Source organism: Hordeum vulgare, chromosome 2H, assembly GCF_904849725.1.
Source record: "Hordeum vulgare subsp. vulgare chromosome 2H, MorexV3_pseudomolecules_assembly, whole genome shotgun sequence".
Taxonomy (NCBI): domain Eukaryota; kingdom Viridiplantae; phylum Streptophyta; class Magnoliopsida; order Poales; family Poaceae; genus Hordeum; species Hordeum vulgare.
Window position 1 is genome coordinate 448,417,836 of NC_058519.1, and position 20,562 is coordinate 448,438,397.

The window sequence follows — 20,562 nt, forward strand, 5'->3', positions numbered from 1 at the left end:
GGGTGCGCAGAGGTGACAATGCTCAATCTTGCCATTAATGCATTTGCCTATGAAGAGGGCAAAGTAATGCAAGGCAGGAAAATGAATACTCCCCATGGTAGCTTGCGTAATGTCTCTAGTTTCTCCAACTGTAATACCACAACAAAAATCTCTAACCGAAGATTTAGGAGGATCATTGAGACTACCCCATGTAGGTATCTTGCAAATTCTATTGAAATCCTCTAAATCCATGGTATACGATTTATCATAGAGATCAAACAGTACCGATGGCTCACGGCCAGCTGAAAATTTGAATCTACGAACAAAAGAGGCTGTGAGAGCAACATACTGTTCACATTTATCGGAGATGAATTCTTCGAGTCCGATGTTGTGAACAAGTGCATCAAACTCATATTTGAAATCTGCCTCAATCATAAATTCATCAGAAGGCCATTCACATGGTTGTACGTGCGCGTCCCTAGGTTGGTAAGTATCAGGCTCCCGAATTGCAAGACGGGGACCTCTCTTGCTTGAGGAACCACCATGAAAGTTTCTCCTGAACATCTTCCTTTTCTGAAATTTTCAGTGACCCAAAGGAAAAATGAACAAGGCTCAACTAAACTCGTAGCAACTACACCCACAAGTGCCTAGAGACCATATGCCGCATTAAAACTACTTGGGACCAGCTAGAATCAGCATGCAAAGCTCAAGAACATGGTCACCAAGGCAGCAAAAATACGCGGAGTATAAGGCACTAGAGCAAAAACTAATTGGACCAATGGAGGAGTCACTTACCAAGGAGTAATTTCCCCAAAACAGTTTGGAGAATGGTGATTTGAGCAAAGAGATAGAAAATCCCAGCAAGAGGAGCAAGAACACGGGTTTGAGTTGCAAAACAATTTTTTCTAGAGGTAGGAGAAGAGAATGAGAGCAAGAATGAGTGGAGGGGGTGCCTGTGGGCCCCACAAGCCTGGGTGGTACCACCAGGGGGGTGCCCGCGCCCCTAGGGCTTGTGGCCCACTGGTGTGGGCCCCATACAGACTCTTTGTCCCAGTATTTTTCAAAAAATCCAGAAAAAATCATACTTGATTTTCAGGACGTTCGGAGAACTTTTATTTTCGGGGTACTTTTCTACCGGACGCTAAAACAGAAAACAGGGAAAACTAAACTAAATCTATCATTTTTCTTCGAAGCAACCGAAAGTGAAAGCTTGGAACAAACATTTGTGACTCCTCGATTCATCCATCTCATGGTCATCGACAGAAATCCATCAATGGGGTTGATCAAATCCCCTCGACAAAACTTTCTTGAATCGCAAAAGAAGACGGAGAATTTTCGAATAGACACTAGGTCACCTCAATGGGGATGTGTATCTCCCCAACAAGCAAATCATACTTCATCTTGATATGAGGAATAGGGCATTCAAAGCTCCCAATAAGAATCGATGAAGTCTTTTCGATAGCATTGATGCAATGTACTCGATATTATTTCTTTGGAAAGTGCACCGTATGCTCATTACCGTTCATATGGAAAGTGACATTGCCTTTGTTGCAATCTATAACAGCCCCTGCAGTGTTTAAAAAGGGTCTTTCGAGGATGACAGCCATGGCATCGTCGTCGGGAATATCCAAGATAACAAAGACTGTTAAGATAGTGGTGTTAGCAACCACAACAGGCACGTCCTCGCAAATGCCGATAGGGAAAGCAGTTGATTTGTCGGGCATTTGCAGAGAGATTTCAGTGGGTGTCAACTTATCCAGTTCAAGTCTCCGATAAATAGAGAGAGGCATAACACTAACACCGGCTCCAAGGTCACATAAAGAAGTTCTAACATAGTTACCTTTAATGGAGCAAGGTATAGTGGGCACACCGGGATCACCTTGTTTCTTAGGAGTTCCACCCTTGAAGGTATAATTAGCAAGCATGGTGGAAATCTCAACCTCAGGTATCCTCCTCTTATTAGTGACAATATCTTTCATGTACTTAGCATACGGAGACATTTTGAGCATATCTGTCAAACGCATTTGCAGAAAGATAGATCTAATCATTTCAATGAAGCGCTCAAAATCCTCATCATCCTTCTTCTTGGATGGTTTGGGAGGAAAGGGCATGGGTTTCTGAACCCATGGTTCCCTTTCTTTACCATGCTTGCTAGCAGTGAAGTCATTCTTATCGTATCTCTTATTCTTAGGCTGTGGATTATCAAGATCAACAGGTTCAATCTCCACATCCTTATCGTTGCTAGGTTGAGCATCTACATGAACATCACTATTGATATTATCATTAGGCTCATGTTCATCACCAGATTGTGTTTCGGCATCAGAGACAGAGGCATCGTTTGGACTCTCAGGTGTAGCAGCAACAGGGTTGCTAGCGTGCAGGTTCCTATCATCTTCCTTCTTCTTTCTAGGATGACTAGGTGCATCAGTGCTAACTCCTTGAGAATCTTGTTCAATTCTCTTCGGATGACCCTCAGGATACAAAGCTTCCTAGGTCATTCTACCGCCTCTACTAACGACTCTGACGGAATTGTCATTCAACTCATTAAGCAAGTCATTTTGAGCTTTAAGTACTTGTTCTACCTGAGTAGTAACCATAGAGGCATGTTTACTCAGAAGCTTAAGATCATTGATGTTTCTGTCCACACAAGCACTTAAATGACTAAGCATACGAGCATTTTTTTCCAATTGTCTGCTAACATAATCGTTGAAACTCTGTTGTTTGGCAAAAAAGTTATCAAATTCATCCATGCATAAGCTAGCAGGTTTATTAAAAGGAATATTACTCTCATCAAACCTAGGCAGAGAATTTACTTCTACTACCTGTATCGGGTTATCGAGACCATGGATCTCTTCGATAGGTGGTAGATTTTTGACATCTTCAGATTTAATGCCTTTCTCTCATATAGATTTCTTGGCTTCTTGCATATCTTCAGGACTGAGGAATAGAATATATGTTTTCTTCGGAGTTGGCTTAGGAGGTGGTTCGGGAATAGTCCAAGCATTCTCATTGCACAAGATGTTATTCAATAGAATCTCAGCTTGTTCTACAGTTCGTTCACTAAAAACACTACTGGAACAACTATCTAGATGGTCTTTAGAAGCATCGGTAAGTCCATTATAGAAGATATCAAGTATTTCATTCTTCTCAAGAGTGTGATCAGGCAAAGCATTCAGCAGCTGGATAAGCCTCCCCCAAGCTTGTGGGAGACTCTCTTCTTTAGCTTGAGCAAAGTTGTATATTTCCTGCAAGGCAGCTTGCTTCTTATGGGCAGGGAAATATTTTTCAGAGAAGTAGTAGACCATATGCTGGGGTCTACGCAAGAGAAGTGAACCAAGTCTTAGCATCATCCTTTAGCGAGAAAGGAAACAGCTTGAGCATATAGTAGTGGCGGATCTTTTCCTCACTAGTGAATAGGGTGGCTATATCGTGCAGTTTGGTAAGATGGGCTACAACCGTTTCAGACTCATAACTGTGAAAAGGATCAGATTCGACCAGAGTGATTAACTCAGGTCGACAGAGAATTCATAATCCTTATCGGTCACAAAGATAGGCGAAGTGGCAAACTTCGGGTCGCATTTCATCCTAGCGTTCAGAGATTTTTCTTTCCACTTGCATAGTAGTTTCTCAACATCATAGCTATCCTTACATGCAAGAAAATCTTCAGCTATCCCTCCCTCCATAACATAGCGCGTATCAGGCATATCAGGCAATTCAGGCATAGTAGCAGGTTCTACTTCAATAGTACCAGCAGTTTCAGAAGTATCATCACATCTAGTAGAAGCTCTAGCAATATGTGCATCAAGGAATGCACCAAGTGGCAAAGCAGTATCAGGCATAGCAGGCATAGTATCAAGCATAGCATCATCAGGCATAGTATCAAGCATGGCATCATCAGGCATAGTATCAAGCATAGCAGCATCATAAGCATCATGGGCAGCAGAAGTAGCATCATCAAGCACACGCGACATATCAAGATTTCTAGCCGGAGGCGAAGTCGCAAACTTACTCAAAACTGAAGGTGAATCAAGTGCAGAGCTAGATGGCAGTTCCTTACCTCTCCTCGTAATGGAAGGCAAGATTTTAGTTCTTGGATCTTTCGGATTCCTCATAGTGGTCAGCAGACGTCAATCCCAAGTGACTCAGAGAATATAGTTGTGCCTCCCCGGAACGGTGCCAGAAAAAGCCTTGATAACCCACACGTGTAGGGGATCGCAACAGTTTTTGAGGGTAGAGTATTCGACCCAAATTTGTTGGTTCGCACAACGGGAAGCGAAAGAATATTCTCAAGTATAAGGAGCTGAGTTTGTCAGATTCAACCACACCTGAAAGATTAGTGTATGCAAGCAAATTATCAGTAGCAAAGTAGTATGATAGCAACGGTGCCAGAAACGGTCTGTTGACGGCAGACTATTCCTAACTGTTGTATCAATGGCGCCAGTAGGTTGCACGTGGACGGGAAATATTCTTCCCCGACAACAGTGTCGAAAAGGTCTTGCAACAAGTAACAACGAAGTAGCAAGGAACAGCAGTAGCAGCAGCAGCATAGTAACAGCAGTAGCAACAGAAGCAACAAAGTGGCCCAATCCCTTTTGTAGCAAGGGACAAGCCTAGACAAAGTAACGTAGCGAGGACCAGTAGTAAAAGACTCGTACGCAGTGGATCGGTGATGGATGAGTATGACGGATGTGATTCATCATGTAACAGCTATAACATGGAGAGATATGTGACTAGATCCCGTGCGTCAATCTAATGTAGGCATGTATTCCGTATGTAGTCATACGTGCTTAGGGAAAAGAACTTGCATGACATCTATTGTCCATCCCTCCCGTGGCAGCGGGGTCCTATTGGAAACTACGGGATATTAAGGTTCTCCTTTTAATAAAGAATTGGACCAACGCATTAACATGCGGTGAATACATGAACTCCTCATACTATGGTCATCTCCGGGAGTGGTTCTGGTTATTGTCACTCCGGGGTTGCCGGGTCATAACACATAGTAGGTGACTACAACTTGCAAGATAGGATCTAAAACACACATATATTGGCAACAACATAATAGGTTCAGATCTGAAATCATGGCACTCGGGCCATAGTGACAAGCATTAAGCATAGCCAAGTAGTAGCAACATCAATCTAGAACATAGTGGATACTAGGGATCAATCCCCGTCAAAAACTAACTCGATTACATGATAGATCTCATCCAACTCATCACCGTCCAGCAAGCCTACGATGAGATTACTCACGAACGATGAAGAGCATCATGGAATTATCGATGGAGAAAGGTTGATGATGAGGATGGCGACGATTTCCCCTCTCTGGAGCCTGAAACGGACTCCAGATCTGCCCTCCAGATGAAGAACAGGATGTGGCGGCGCCTCCGTATCGCAAAACACGATGAAACCTTCTCTGTGATTTTCCGAGCGAGACAGAAGATATAGAGCTGAGTTTGGGGGCGGTGGAGCCACGTGGGCCCCACAAGCCCTCACGGCGCGCCCACGGGGGTGGCCGCGGCCTGTGGGCTTGTGGCCCACTGGTCCACCTCCTCCGGTGGATCTTTGCGCAGGTATTTTTCTTTTATTCCAAAAAAAATCTCCGTAAATTTTCAGGACATTCCGAGAACTTTTATTTCTGCACAAAAACAACACCATGGCAATTCTAATGAAAACAGTGTCAGTCCGGCTTAGTTCCATTCAAATCATGCAAATTAGAGACGAAAACGAAGGCAAAAGAGTTCGAAAAAGTAGATATGACGGAGACGTATCAAATGGCAGGTAGATACCGCATATAGGTAGGTATGGTGGACTCATACGGAACAACTTTGGGTTTATGAAAGTGGATGCACAAGCAATATTCCCGCTTAGTACAAGTGAAGGCTAGCAAAAGACTGGGAAGCGACCAACTAGAGAGCGACAACAGTCATCAATATGCATTGAAATTAACCAATGTTGAGTGCAAGCATGAGTAGGATATAAATCGCCATAAACATGAATATCGTAGAGTCCATGTTGATTTTGTTTGAACTACATGCGTGAACATATGCCAAGTCAAGCCACTTGAATCATTCAAAGGAGGATACCGTCCTATCATACTACATCATAATCATCGTGAAATTCATGTTGGCATCCAAGACAAACCATTATAAGGTCCTAGCTAATTAAGCATGGCATCAGAAACTATGATCTCTAAGTTGTCATTGCAAACATGTTTCTCTCATAACAATGTTGAATTAGGAATGATGAGCTAGTCATATTTACAAAAACAAAATAGGTCGAGTTCATACCAACTTTTCCAGGCTCAGTCACTTCATCATATATCGTCATTATTGCCTTTCACTTGCACGACCGAATGATGTGAATAATAATAAGAGTGTTCGTGCATTGGACTAAGTTGGAATCTGCAAGCAAATTCAGAGGAGAAGACAAAGTAATATGGCTCTTTGACGGATAAACAATAATGCATATGAGAGCCACTAATCATTTTAATCATGGTCTTCTACCTGGACCCGAAGAAAAAGAAAACTATTTACACGGGAAAGCTCCCAACAAGCAAAAGAAAAACGGGAAATCTTTTTGGGTTTTATTTTTTAATTACCACTAAGCATGCTGGAAAGTAAACTTACAACTATTTTTTTTGTTTTATCATTTTTAAACAAACACACGAGAAGAATGCAAGAAAAAGAAATAAACTAGCATGGATGATACAATGGAAGAGTGTGAACACCGACTATCAAAGTGAATGTCTGAGCATGAATATAAAGTCGGTGAGAGACATGTACTCCCCCAAGCTTAGGCTTTTGCCTAAGTTGGTCTAGTTCCACGGCTGGTCTGGGTGATATCCAAAATCATAATGGGGGTTGTAATAGGATGCGGCAGCTACCGCCTGAATAGCCGCCTCACGAAGCCGAGCAGCCTTCACCTCCCTCTCATACTCCTCTGCCTCTCCTCTAGTTATGTAATATCTCCGTTTTCCCTGAAAGTCAAAGAAGGCAGGAGCAGGAAGGGTAATATGGAAAACACGATGTCGGTTAAATATTAACCAGTATAGGAGGGATTCATTATCCCTCTCAAGGAACTGATAACGTATCATAGCGGCACGGTCAAGGAAAGCTGTATGGAGCGGGGGATCTCCTGAGCGGATGGGTATTCCAAGAGAATTTGCTATGCAAGTGGCATAGATCCCACCGAAGAAATCTCCTTCATTAGCATTATTATTTAGCCTCCTAGCAATTATAGCTCCCATGTTGAAACTTCTATCACCCGTTACTGCGCTCTTAAGAATACTAAGGTCAGGTGCGCACAGGTGACTATGGTCATGCTTGCCGTTAACGCATCTACCTATGAAGAGGGCAAAATAATGTAAGGTAGGAAAATGAATGCTCCCCATGATAGCCTGTGGAATATCTCTAGTTTCTCCAACAGTTATACTAGAAATAAAATCTCTAACCGAAGACTTAGGAGGGTCATTGAGACTACCCCAATCAAGTATCTTGCATATTCTATTAAAATCCTCTAAATTCATAGTATACGATTTGTCATAAAGATCAAACAGTATGGATGTGTCATGGCCAACTAAAAATTTGAATCTACGAACAAAAGAGGCAGTGAGTGTAGTATAATATTCACATTTGTTGGAGATGAATTCTTTGAGCCCGGCATTGCGAACAAATGTATCAAACTCGTTCTTGAAACCTGCATCAATCATGAATTCATCGGAAGGCCATTCACATGGTTGGCACCGGTGCGTTCCTCGGCTGATAAGGATCGGGCTCTGATACGTCCATTTTGCATCATGCTTTCATGTTGATATTTATCGCTTTATGGACTGTTATTATACTTTGTGGTGCCATACTTATGCCTTTTCTCTCTTATTTTGCAAGGTTTATTTGAAGAGGGAGAATACCGGCAGTTGGAATTCTGGACTGGAAAAGGAGCAAGTCTGAGTCCTCTATTTTGCGCAACTCCAAATGCCCTGAAAATCAACGTGGAATTTTTTGGGGATATATAAAAAATACTGGGCGAAAGAAGTGTCAGAGGGGAGCTGTCAGGGGCCCACAAGCCTGGTGGGCGTGGCCTACCCCCTGGCCGCGGCAACAGGGCTTGTGGGCACCCTGGTGGCCCACTGGCCCCCCTCTTTTGCTATATGAAGGGTTTCGTCCGGAAAAAAATCAGGGTGGAGCTTTTTCATGGATTCTCCGCCGCCACGAGGCGGAACTTGAGCAGAACCAATCTAGAGCTCCGGCAGGACGATCCTACCAGGGAAACTTCCCTCCCGGAGGGGGAAATCGTCGCCATCGTCATCACCAACACTCCTGTCGTTGTAGGGGAGTCATCTCCATCAAAATCTTCATCAGCACCATCTCCTCTCCAAACCCTAGTTCATCTCTTGTAACCAATCTCCGTCTCGCGACTCCGATTGGTACTTGTAAGGTTGCTAGTAGTGTTGATTACTCTTTGTAGTTGATGCTAGTTGGATTACTTGGTGGAAGAGTTTATGTTCAGATTCTTGATGCTACTCATTACACCTCTGATCATGATTATGATTATGCTTTGTGAGTAGTTACTTTTGTTCCTGAGGATATGGGATAAGTCATGCTAATAGTAGTCATGTGAATTTGGCATTCGTTCGGTATTCTGATATGTTGTATGTTGTTTTTCCTCTAGTGGTGTTATGTGAACGTCGACTACATAACACTTCACCATATTTGAGCCTAGAGGAAGGCCTTGGGGAGTAGTAAGTAGATGATGGGTTGCTAGAGTGACAGAAGCTTAAACCCCAGTCTATGCGTTGCTTCGTAAGGGGCTGATTTGGATCCACTAGTTTAATGCTATGGTTAGACGTTGTCTTAATTCTTCTTTCGTAGTTGCGGATGCTTGCGAGAGGGGTTAATCATAAGTGGGATGCTTGTCCAAGTAAGGGCAGTACCCAAGCGCCGGTCCACCCACATATCAAACTATCAAAGTAACGAACGTGAATCATATGAACATGATGAAACTAGCATGACAGAAATTCCCGTGTGTCCTCAGGAGCGTTTTACTTCCTATAAGACTTTGTTCAGGCTTATCCCTTGCTACAAAAGGGATTATGCCACTTTGCTGCACCGTTGCTACTACTTGTTACTTGTTACTTTTCACTTGCTACGTTTCACCTCACTACACCATCACTTGTTACTGCTACTTTCAGTGCTTGTAGTTATTACCTTGCTGAAAACCGTTTATCAGACCCTTCTGCTCCTCATTGGGTTCGACACTCTTACTTATGGAAAGGACTACGATTGATCCCCTATACTTGTGGGTCATCAGGCTCCCGAATTGCGAGACGGGGACCCCTTTTGCTTGAGGAACCACCATGATAGTTCTTCCTGGACATCTTCCTTTTCCTGAAATAATTCTAAAAACTTTAGTGACTCAAAATAAAAGTGAACAAAGTTTAACAAAACTCATAGCAACTACCCCTACAAGTGCCTAGAGGCCATATCATGCATCAAAACTACTTGGGACCAACTAAAATTAACATGCAAAACTCAAGAACAGGGTCACCAAGGCAGCAATAATATGCAATGAATAAAGCACTAGAATAAAAATTAATTGGACCAATGGAGGGGTCACATACCAAGGAACAATTCCCCAAAACAGTTTGGTGAATGGGGCTTTGCACAAGGATATCAAAAAATGCAGCAAAATGAGCAAGAACACGGGTTTGAGCTGTGGAATGATTTTTTCTGAAGGTAGACGAAGAAGATGGGTGCTGGAATAAGTGGAGGGGGCACGTGGGACCCACGAACCTGCCAAGCGCGCCTAGGTGGGTGGGCGCGCCTCCTAGGCTCGTGGCCCACTGGTGCACCCCCCTGACTAGTTATCTATCTCAGAAATTCTTAAATATTCCAGAAAAAATCATACTTGAATTTCAGGGCATTTGGAGAACTTTTATTTTCAGGTCATTTTTTATTGAACGGATAATGCAGAAAACAAGAAAATAACAGAAAGTAAAAGTTGGGAACAGAAGGTTGTGACTTCTAGATTCATCCATCTCATGGTCATCAAAAGAGATCCGTCAATGAGGTCGATCAAGTCTCCTTGACAAACTTTTTTTCGAATCACATAAAACCAGAGAATTTTCGAATAATCACTAGGTTACCTCAACGGGGGTGTGCATATCCCCAATAACAAGTATATCATATTTCATCTTGACAATAGGTATAGGGAATTCAAAGCTTTCAATAATAATTGATGAAGATTTTTCATTAGCATTAATGCAATGAACTCGATATTGTTTCTTCGGAAAGTGCACCGTGTGCTCATTACCATTAACATGGAAAGTGACATTGCCTTTGTTGCAATCAATAACAGCCCCTGCAGTGTTTAAAAGGGGTCTTCCAAGGATGACCGCCATGGCATCATCCTCGGGAATATCAAGAATAACAAAGTCCGTTAAGATAGTAACGTTCGCAACCACAACAGGCACATCCTCGCAAATGTCGATAGGTAAAGCAGTTGATTTGTCGGCCATTTTGAAAGAAATTTCAGTAGGTGTCAACTTATCCAATTCAAGTCTACAATATAAAGAGAGAGTCATAACACTAACACCGACTCCAAGATCACATAAAGCAGCTCTAACATAATTTCCTTTAATGGAGCAAGGTATAGTGGGCACTCCGGGATCACCTAGTTTCTTAGGAGTCCCACCCTTAAAAGTGTAATTAGCAAGCATGGCGGAAATCTCAACAGCAGGTATCTTTCTTTTATTAGTCACAATATATTTCATGTACTTATCATAAGGAGACATTTTAAGCATATGAGTCAAACGCATTTGCAAAAAGATAGGTCTAATCATTTCAACAAAGAGGTCAAAATCCTCATCATCCTTTTTCTTGGATGGTTTGGGAGGAAAGGGCATGGTTTTCTGAACCCATGGTTCTCTTTCTTTACCATGCTTCCTAGCAATAAAATCATTCTTATCATATCTCTTGTTCTTAGGTTGTGGGTTATCAAGATCAATAGCAGGTTCAATCTCCACATCATTATCATTACTAGGTTGAGCATCAATATGAACACCATTATCAATATTATCACTAGGCTCATGTTCATCATCAGATTGTGTTTCGGCATCAGAAATAGAAACATCATTTGGATTCTCAGGTGTAACAACAACATGTTTACTAGAATACAAGTTCCTATCATCTTTCTTTTTCTTCCTAATACCAGGATGACTAGGTGCATCAGTATTAACTCCTTGAGAATCTTGTTCAATTCTCTTAGGATGGCCCTCAGGATACAAAGGTTCCTGAGTCATTCTACTACCTCTAGTAACAACTCTAACAGAATTATCATTCAATTCATTAAGCAAGTCATTTTGAGCCTTAAGTACTTGTTCTACTTGAGTAGTGACCATAGAAGCATGTTTACCAATAAGCTTAAGATCATTAACATTTCTATCCACACAAGCACTTATATGATTAATCATACGAGCATTTTGTTTCAGTTGTCTGCTAACATAATCATTAAAACTTTGTTGTTTGCCAACAAAGTTGTCAAATTCATCTAAGCATAAGCTAGCAGGTTTATCATAAGGCATATCACTCTCATTGAATCTATGAAGAGAATTTACCTCTATTACCTGTGTCAGGTTATCAAGACCATGTATTTCTTAAATAGGTGGTAGATTCTTAATATCTTCAGATTTAATACCTTTCTCTTGCATAGATTTCTTGGCTTCTTGCATATCTTCAGGACTGAGGAATAAAATACATCTTTTCTTCGGAGTTGGCTTCGGAGGTGGTTCGGGAATAGTCCAAGCATTATCATTGCTCAAGATATTATTCAATAGAATTTCAGCTTCTTCCACAGTTCGTTCCCTGAAAACACAACCAACACAACTATCTAGGTGGTCCCTAGAAGCATCGGTTAGTCCATTATAAAAGATATCAAGTATTTCATTTTTCTTAAGAGGGTGATCAGGCAAAGCATTAAGTAACTGGACAAGCCTCCCCCAAGCTTGTGGGAGACTCTCTTCTTCAATTTGCACAAAGTTATATATATCCTGCAAGGCAGCTTGTTTCTTATGGTCAGGAAAATATTTCTCAGAGAAGTAGTATATCATATCCTCGGGACTACGCACACAACCAGGAGCAAGAGAAGTAAACCAAGTTTTAGCATCACCCTTTAGTGAGAAAGGAAACAACTTAAGGATATAGTAATAGCGAATTTTTTCCTCATTAGTGAATAGGGTGGCTATATTATTCAGTTTAGTAAGATGTGCTACAACAGTTTCAGATTCATAACCATGAAAAGGATCAGATTCAGCGAAAGTGATTAACTCAGGATCGACACAGAATTCATAATCCTTATCAGTAACAAAGATGGGTGAAGTAGCAAACTTAGGATCATATTTCATTCTAGCATTCAGAGATTTTTCTTTCCACTTGCGTAATAAATTCTCAAGATCATAGCTATCCTTACAAGCAAGAAAGTCTTCAGCTACCTCTCCCTCCATAACATAACCCTTAGGTATATTAGGCAGTTCATATCTAGGAGAGCTAGGTCTAACAGGTGTCACAACAGGTTCAACTTCAATAATTTCATCAGTTTTAGAAGTATCATCACATTCAGCAGTAACTCTAGCAATTTGTGCATCAAGAAATTCACCCAGTGGCATATCATTATCAAGCACAGCATCATCATAAGCATCATGGATAGCAGATGTAGCATCATCAAGCACAGGTGACATATCAGAATTACTAGTAGGTGGTGGTGTCGCAAATTTACTCATAACAGAAGGTGAATCAAGTGCAGAGCTAGATGGCAGTTCCTTACCTGTCCTCGTAGTTGAGGGCAAGACTTTAGTTTTTGGATCTCTCAGATTCCTCATAGTGATCAACAGATATAAATCCCAAGTGACTCAGAGAATAGAGCTATGCTCCCCGGCAACGGCGCCAGGAAAAGGTCTTGATAACCCACAAGTATAGGGGATCGCAACAGTTTTCGTGGGTAGAGTATTCAACCCAAATTTATTGATTCGACAGAAGGGGGAGCCAAAGAATACTCTTGAGTATTAGCAGTTGAGTTGTCAATTCAACCACACCTGAAAGACTTAGTATATGCAGCAAAGTTTTAGTAGCAAAGTAATATGATAGTAACGGTAGCGGCGGTAACAGTAGCAGTACTAATTTGTATAGCAAGGGTGACATCAGTAGCGGTAAAGTAACTTAGCAAGGACCAGTATAGGAAAAGATCGTAGGCATTGGATCAGTGATGGATAATTGTGTCGGATGGCATTCATCATGTACCAGTTATAACATAGGGTGATATGTAACTAGCTCCAGTTCGTCAATGTAATGTAGGCATGTATTCCGTATTTAGTCATACGTGCTTATGGAAAAGAACTTGCATGATATCTTTTGTCCTACCCTCCCGTGGCAGCAGGGTCCTAATGGAAAGTAAGGGATATTAAGGTCTACTTTTAATAAAGAACCGGAACAAAGCATTAGCACACGGTGAATACATGGGATCCTCATACTATGGTCATCTCCGGGAGTGGTTAGGGTTATTGTCACTCCGGGGTTGCCAGGTCATAACAAATAGTAGGTGACTATAACTTGCAAGATAGGATCAAGAACACACATATAATGATGAACACATAATAGGTTCAGATCTGAAATCATGGCACTCGGGCCCTAGCGACAAGCATTAACCATAGCAAAGTAGTAGCAACATCAATCTTAGAACATAGTGGATACTAGGGATCAAACCCCATCAAAACTAACTCGATTACATGATAGATCCCATCCAACCCATCACCGTCCAGAAACCTACGATAAGATTACTCACGAACGATGGAGAGCATCATGAAATTGGCGATGGAGGATGGTTGATGATGACGACGGCGTCGATTTCCCCTCTCCGGAGCCCAGAACGGACTCCAGATCTGCCCTCCCGAGGAAGAACGGGCGGAGCCGTCCGTATCGTGAAACGCGATGAACTCTTCTCTCCTATTTTTTTCTGGGCGAGAGAGGTTATATGGAGTTGGAGATGAAGTCGGAGGAGCCACGTGGGCCCCACGAGCCTGCTAGGCGCGCCCTAGGGGGGGCGCCTGCATGGCTCGTGGCCCACGCGTAGCGTATCTTCAGTTGATTCTTTCTCTGATATTTTTATATATTTCATAAAAAATCATCGTAAGTTTCCAGGTCATTACGAAAACTTCTATTTCTGCATAAAAACAACACCATGGCAGTTCAGCTGAAAACAACGTCAGTCCGGGTTAGTTTCATTCAAATCATGCAAATTAGAGTTAAAAAAGGGCAAAAGAGTTTGAAAAAGTAGATACATTGGAGACGTATCAGATGGACGGATCGAAGAGGTCGCCGAGGCGACCGAAGTTCACCCAAGCCCCTGCTCCGGCGTTGCGGGACTTCGCGCCACGCTTGCGCGCCACCTCCCTGCGTCCGTCCGACATGCGAGGCCGAAGGGAGGAGCTGCTGGCTTCGTCTTCTACGTTGCGCTTGCGGCCGCCGAGCACACCGCATCCGCCCTATCCCCCGGCACCCGAACCTATCGCAACGGCTGAAACCCTTGTCGCCTCCATGCCGGAACCCGCGCACGCCATCTTCAACAAGATCAGGCGGAGAAATGGTCCGTAAAACTTGGCCGGAGGAGAAGAGATTCCACATCAGAAGGAGGAGCTCTCCGGCGGAGGCGATCGGGGAATTTGTGGGACGGCAACCCTAAAACACGCCGGCGCCAACATATATGGAGGTAACGGGGACGGTTTATGGGCTGTTCATAAAAAATTTACGGGCCGGACCTTTTTTAACGGTTCTGATCGGATCATTTTTTGACGGGTCTCATAAACCATCCCATAAAGATAGTTCGTGAGACTTTATACGGTATGCCCTTGAGCAGACATCAGAGGCGACGACAACGTCAGGAGCTGCTGCGTGGAAGACAAGGCCGTCCCAGTGGACTGGGACTAGCGTTTCCTTTGTTCTTCCCCCCACATTTATAAATGCTCCGTCCGTCGCTCGTTTGCTCCTCCCGGAACGAACCCAATCACGCAAGCAAAGCAAAGAAGCGACCGGAGCCGCACACCACCCGCACCGGCCCTCGTAATTGCGTCCTCGATCTCCAATCATAGGCCGGCTCGAGGTGCCGCGCTATTCAACGGACCTCTCCCTTTGTTTACTACTCCCGCCCAAATCATTCGCAGTTTTCTCCCCTCCTCTCTGTTTCGAAGAATCAGACCGAGCTTAGCTTCCTAGTTGTTGTGTGGTTGGGCGGTGCTGGTGCGTTAATGGGGGTTGACCTCCTCCTCTTCCTCTTCCTCCTCGCGCCTTTAAATTGCGCGGGAAGAACTGCCAGTTGTGAGAGCCGCACATAACCAGCCCCCCTCCTTTGTTCCGATTGAGTCTCGCCTGGGCTCTCTGTTCCGTGTTGTGTTTCTGTTTCTGCTCTTCCCTTCTTCCCTGACGCTGCAATGGCATCGGAGAAGCTCGTCGCCAGGAAAGGCAGGCTCAGGCAGCGCTACGACAACGAGTACCGCCTCGTCGCCGGGTGAGTATCCATTCATTGGATCATTGTATCTTTCATTCTCTGGGCTCTTCTTGCCCTGACGAGCCGTGTTCCTCTCTCGGGTGCAGGTGCGTCCCGTACCGCGTGGACAAACACGGGCAGCTCGAGGTTCTTATGGTCTCCACAGCCAACAGGGACGATCTTGTCTTCCCCAAGGTAACACCAACTCATAGTAACATCACACATATTTCCTCGGCGACATGCATCCACGTACTCATCGCTGGATGGATGGATTGACTTTTTCAGGGCGGCTGGGAGGACGATGAGGACGTCTATGAGGCGGCATGTCGCGAGGCGCTGGAGGAGGCCGGAGTCAGGGGCAACATCAATGTAACTACTCTATTCACCCATATCATTCCTTGGCATGCATCACCAACCTATAGTAGTACTAGTATCTTGATTACATGAACGGCTAACGGTTCAAGTTTACTGCACCTCTAGGTAATTGGCTGTTTATTTTTTTGTGAGTGAGGTAATTAGCTGATTTAACCTCTAGAGATCGATTGAGCTATATATGATGATATACTAAAATAAGCAGATAGCGGCGAACACGATGATGTGTTCGATAGGGAAAGCAACCAGCCGGGGAATTTTCTCTCTTGATAAAATCTGTCGTGGAGAATTTTTTGGATCTTACATAACAACCAGGAGACAAGACAAGGACATGGCCGTTGACTTTGTAAATTTTTACATATTCGTTGTGAGGTGGTGTAATTCTTTCACGATTCTCCTTCGAGTTGTCTAGTCTGCCGGGGAGCCTTGATTATTGTGAATCCGAATCATTGCCCTCTTTTATTCATCTTTCGCTGGCTTGTCGTCAGAAGCCTTGTCCCCTTGAACAATTTTCAAGCATCTATATATGGCTCCTCCACAGATGAAAGAAAAGAACACATTCAGAGATCTAGCAGATTGCTACGATGCATGTGATGTGTCTGCTGTTTGTCCAACACCGATCGAAACAATCAGCTCCTGTTGGTGACATGTTTGTGATAATTATGTAACATCATTGACATGAATTATAGCTGTTTCTGATACGCAATTACCACGTGTTTTCTCTCCAGAGAAACCCGCTGGGCTTGTGGATGTTCAGGAGCAAGAGCAGAGAGAGCCTGAGCCAGAGCAGCGACTGCCCGCGGGGCGCCTGCAAGGGCCACGTCTTCGCGCTGGAGGTCACCGAGGAGCTCAAGCAATGGCCGGAGCAAGAAACCCACGGAAGGCGGTGGCTCTCTCCAGCAGACGCGTACGGGCTCTGCCGGTACGACTGGATGCGCGAGGCGCTGACGGCATTGCTGGATCGTTGTTCGATTGCATCGCCGACGATCCCTGTAGCGGCGGCGGTGGCCGTGAGCACTGCGGCGCCGGAGCTGAACGAGCACGCTGGCATGTGCATAAGCATGATGCTGATGAAACCGGCAGGCCCCGGGGATCGAGCGGTGGCGCTGTGCTGATCCTTGCAGTGCATGCAAATGAACTGACGACAGGCTGCGGGCGAAGCTAATAAGCAGCCAGAAATATCATCTCATAAGACCTTCCAACATGTTCTCTTTTCGTTCTAATCAGTAATTAGTTATCGTCATAATTACCGAGTGTCACCCGTCATGTATGATCAATTCCTGGCCTCTGTTGATAGCCAACTTGTATGATCGATCTAGTGGCTAGCATTGAGTGATCCGTCTGTTCTGCAATGTTATCAAGTCTTAGGGCCACTTGATCAAGTCGTCTTGTAAATGTTTGCTTCCGTTCCTCAAATGGATTTCCTGAGCAACAAGAAAATTTGTGAATGCTTTTACCATTCGTCGTGGTTCAACATGCTTTGTCATGTTTTGTATAAAGAGAAATATCAAGCGAATATTGCTTTTGGCTCCCGAGCTCACTGGAGGCCTTTAAATTCAAACTTCAAATTCAGTAAAAACTCGTATTTTAATATTTCAAAAAATTCTGAAAAAATATATAGATAGATGAAGGTATAATACACAAGTGTGTAAATTTTCAAAACAAAATACGTTGAAATGAGGGCTTTGTAAAAAAAAACAAATCTGAAACATTTTAACACATATTACTATTCATCATTTCAGACCATGAATTTTTTTTTTTGTAGAGATCGCGTTTCAAAGTATTTTGACCTGAAATTTTACACGCACACGAATCATATCCTTGTTTAGTTGTATATTTTTTCAGATTTTCTGAAACTAAAATTTTGAATTTTGAATTTTTCAAATATTTCGGCCTCCATGGCTCCCGGGAGCCAAAACATCATTCTCAATATCAAGATAGTAGTACCAATACGTCCAACCTCTGCAACAATATAATGTCGAAGAGGTAGTTTAGACATAGAGCTAGGTTGCACATGACCAAATTATTAAAAAGAGCAACTTATTTTTATTTATTTTTAAACACAAGAGAAATTTGTGATCACAAACGAACTCTAGCCCTCTATGGTCATCAAAACTTAAGTAAAGAAGCAAGAAAAGAATGTGTCAGCCTGCCTCCTGGTCCAAACAAACTTGCGTTTGGTGGGCTGGGCCGTCCAAATTGACCCAATCAAGAAACCACTGAAAACAACGATGGCAATTTCGCATCCTCTATCGTTGCTATAGTTTGACATAGCCTGCCTTCTATTGCAGCCACAAAACTTCACCATTTCAACATGAAACCAATCCATCCAGTGCCATGAATCTGGAAAGAAGACAATGTATTAAGTTAATTGCAGGAGTTGGGTATGGTAAGTTGGGTTTTATAGTTAATGTATCGTCCATTTTCTTCTGCGAAAGCTTGTACATTTCATCTAAAATGACCTCCATACTGATTTCGTTTTGTGAATTTCTCCTAGGTTTCAGACTTTTGGAGGCATCTTTTCAGTAAAGGTAGACATAGTGGACCGCCCGTAACTTCCTTCATGTAAGATGAAGATGGAATTGCTCCCCCTATATATGAAAGAATACGTTTAGCTTCAACGGGTCCAAGTGGCAATGCTCGTGCCTTAGTGCCTTACACATTTAATTTATAATACTGTATTTCACTCCCCGCAAGAAAAAAGTTATAAAGAGACATTGCGTTCACCAAATACATTTGAATTCAGAAAAGGCGTATAAGGAATTACGGATACATGGGTGGCATTGAAATGGTCCAGACTCCATAGCATGACTGGTAGGTTTTGGGTGGTTGATAGCCCTCGGCACATGCCAGACAAAAACTTTGTTCAGATTCGCCTCATCATTGTATTATGAATCACCCACGCCCCGAATGTAGCCTGCTGCTTTCATACTTTTCAGAACTCTACGTTGACAAGATGTGTCTATTATAAACTGAAAGTTTTGTCCGTTGCTGTTCTTTCTCTACAAAGTTGATGCAGGGAAGTTTCTTCTTTCCTCTTCATTATCAAGAAAGCTTGGACAGTCGTAACCATCTAAGCTAGGGGAACACAATATTGACTTAGCCATCAGGTTATTTGGTTCATGCCAACAAATCTTCTGCCCCAATCGGATCATGCAACACCTCCACATGGCTGGGTGGGCCATGAGCCCATGACCCATGTATCGACCCTCATTTTTGGTCATGACCCCTACTTACTTAATTAGTACTAGCAAAAGGCCCGTGCGTTGCAACGAAAGAAAAAAATATCACACGTTTTCAAATTTTTTATAATCATTTTGATTTATTAAAATAATAAGCTAACTAACTAATGTAGTCAGTCTTATCCTATTTTGTTGAAAAATCAACCCGTCCATTGTTAATTCCACCATGATGAGAAATTGAGCGGGACAAGCAAAGCAAAACAAAGAAGCTACCTGAATTGATCAATGGACTGTTATCTTATTTCACTCATGGGGTAGAGAATATGGGATCAGATGACAAACTGAAGGTGGTGTTCTATTCTCTCTCTACAACAATGCAATCTCACATTCAATACATTCATTCATCAGAAAACAAATTCCCATAAAACAAAAGTTCTTGCCGGTGCTTGGCACACGGTTGGAGGCATGGGGAGGGGATCTCACCAGATGATGAGTTCCTGCCAGAGGAGGGGATACATTGAGGGGAGCAAGGGTTAGGCGCCTCTATCTGGCCATAAGGAGTCGTCGTTGCCGTGCCATAACCTCGAAGTTCTCCATGTGAGCCATGGAGGCCCGCCTCCACCTGCAAGTACTTCGCTCCGCCGCGCCTTATCCGCGCGCTGCCGCTGTTCTGCATCAAGCAGACGCATCATCCCAAGTCGTTGTAGCTATCGCATTGATTTGATCCAGAAGCTGTGCTCGAGCGCCGAAACGGGGGCAGCAAGCAAGCAGAGGTACGACCGCGGAGGCGGGTAGGTTGAGATCAACAACAGTGGTGGTTGAGGTCGGCCGCGGCGGCGAGTGGTGTGGCAGCGACCTGGGCACAGGCCAGGATGGACCAGGGTCGACGCGATGCGCTCGAGCGCCGCAACGGGGGCAGTGAGCGGGGAGAGGTACAACCACGGAGGCGGGTGGGTTGAGATCGGCAGCGGTGGCGGTTGAGGTCGGCCACGGCGGCGAGTGGTGTGGCGGCGGCCTGGGCACAGGCCAGGGTGGCCCAGGGTCGACGGGAGGAGGCGATGCGTACGGCTATAATTTTTACAGTGAATCGTTTTTTCCTTTTGCGTTGCAGATAAATGATGGAGCGCGGGTTGAATAACAAAAATTACAGGGGTTTTTTATAAAAATATCGTGGTGGGTTTTCCGACGGAAGCAATAGCCGCTTTATTATTAGGTATAGATATAGATTCCCTCTGTAAAGAAATACAACATCGTTTTTGTTTGGATCGCTACTTTACGCAGGGAGGACTAGTTTTGTTCATTGGTACTGTACTAGCAAAATGGCCCGTGCGTTGCACCGGGTGTACAAAAAAAATACTTAGACAGTTCAAAAAAAATATGCTTAGACAATATGAAAATCAGAAGTTAAGACATTATATATTTTTATATTTACATGTTTAATATTTTCCAATTTCATGGTCAAAATTTATCAAACCATATTTAGTTTTTTATACACATTCTATAT

General features: G+C 43.4%; 1 protein-coding gene across 1 annotated transcript; it reads left to right on the forward strand.

The window, feature by feature from the left end:
- Nucleotides 1-15,001: 15,001 nt before the first annotated feature.
- On the forward strand, nt 15,002-17,316 carry LOC123430234 (nudix hydrolase 13, mitochondrial-like). The gene is made up of 4 exons (XM_045114113.1): nt 15,002-15,525; nt 15,612-15,699; nt 15,790-15,873; nt 16,605-17,316. Exons 1-4 carry the CDS (start codon nt 15,449-15,451, stop codon nt 16,989-16,991), a joined length of 636 nt encoding a protein of 211 aa, XP_044970048.1. The 5' UTR covers nt 15,002-15,448; the 3' UTR covers nt 16,992-17,316.
- The last annotated feature ends 3,246 nt before the right edge of the window (nt 17,317-20,562 follow it).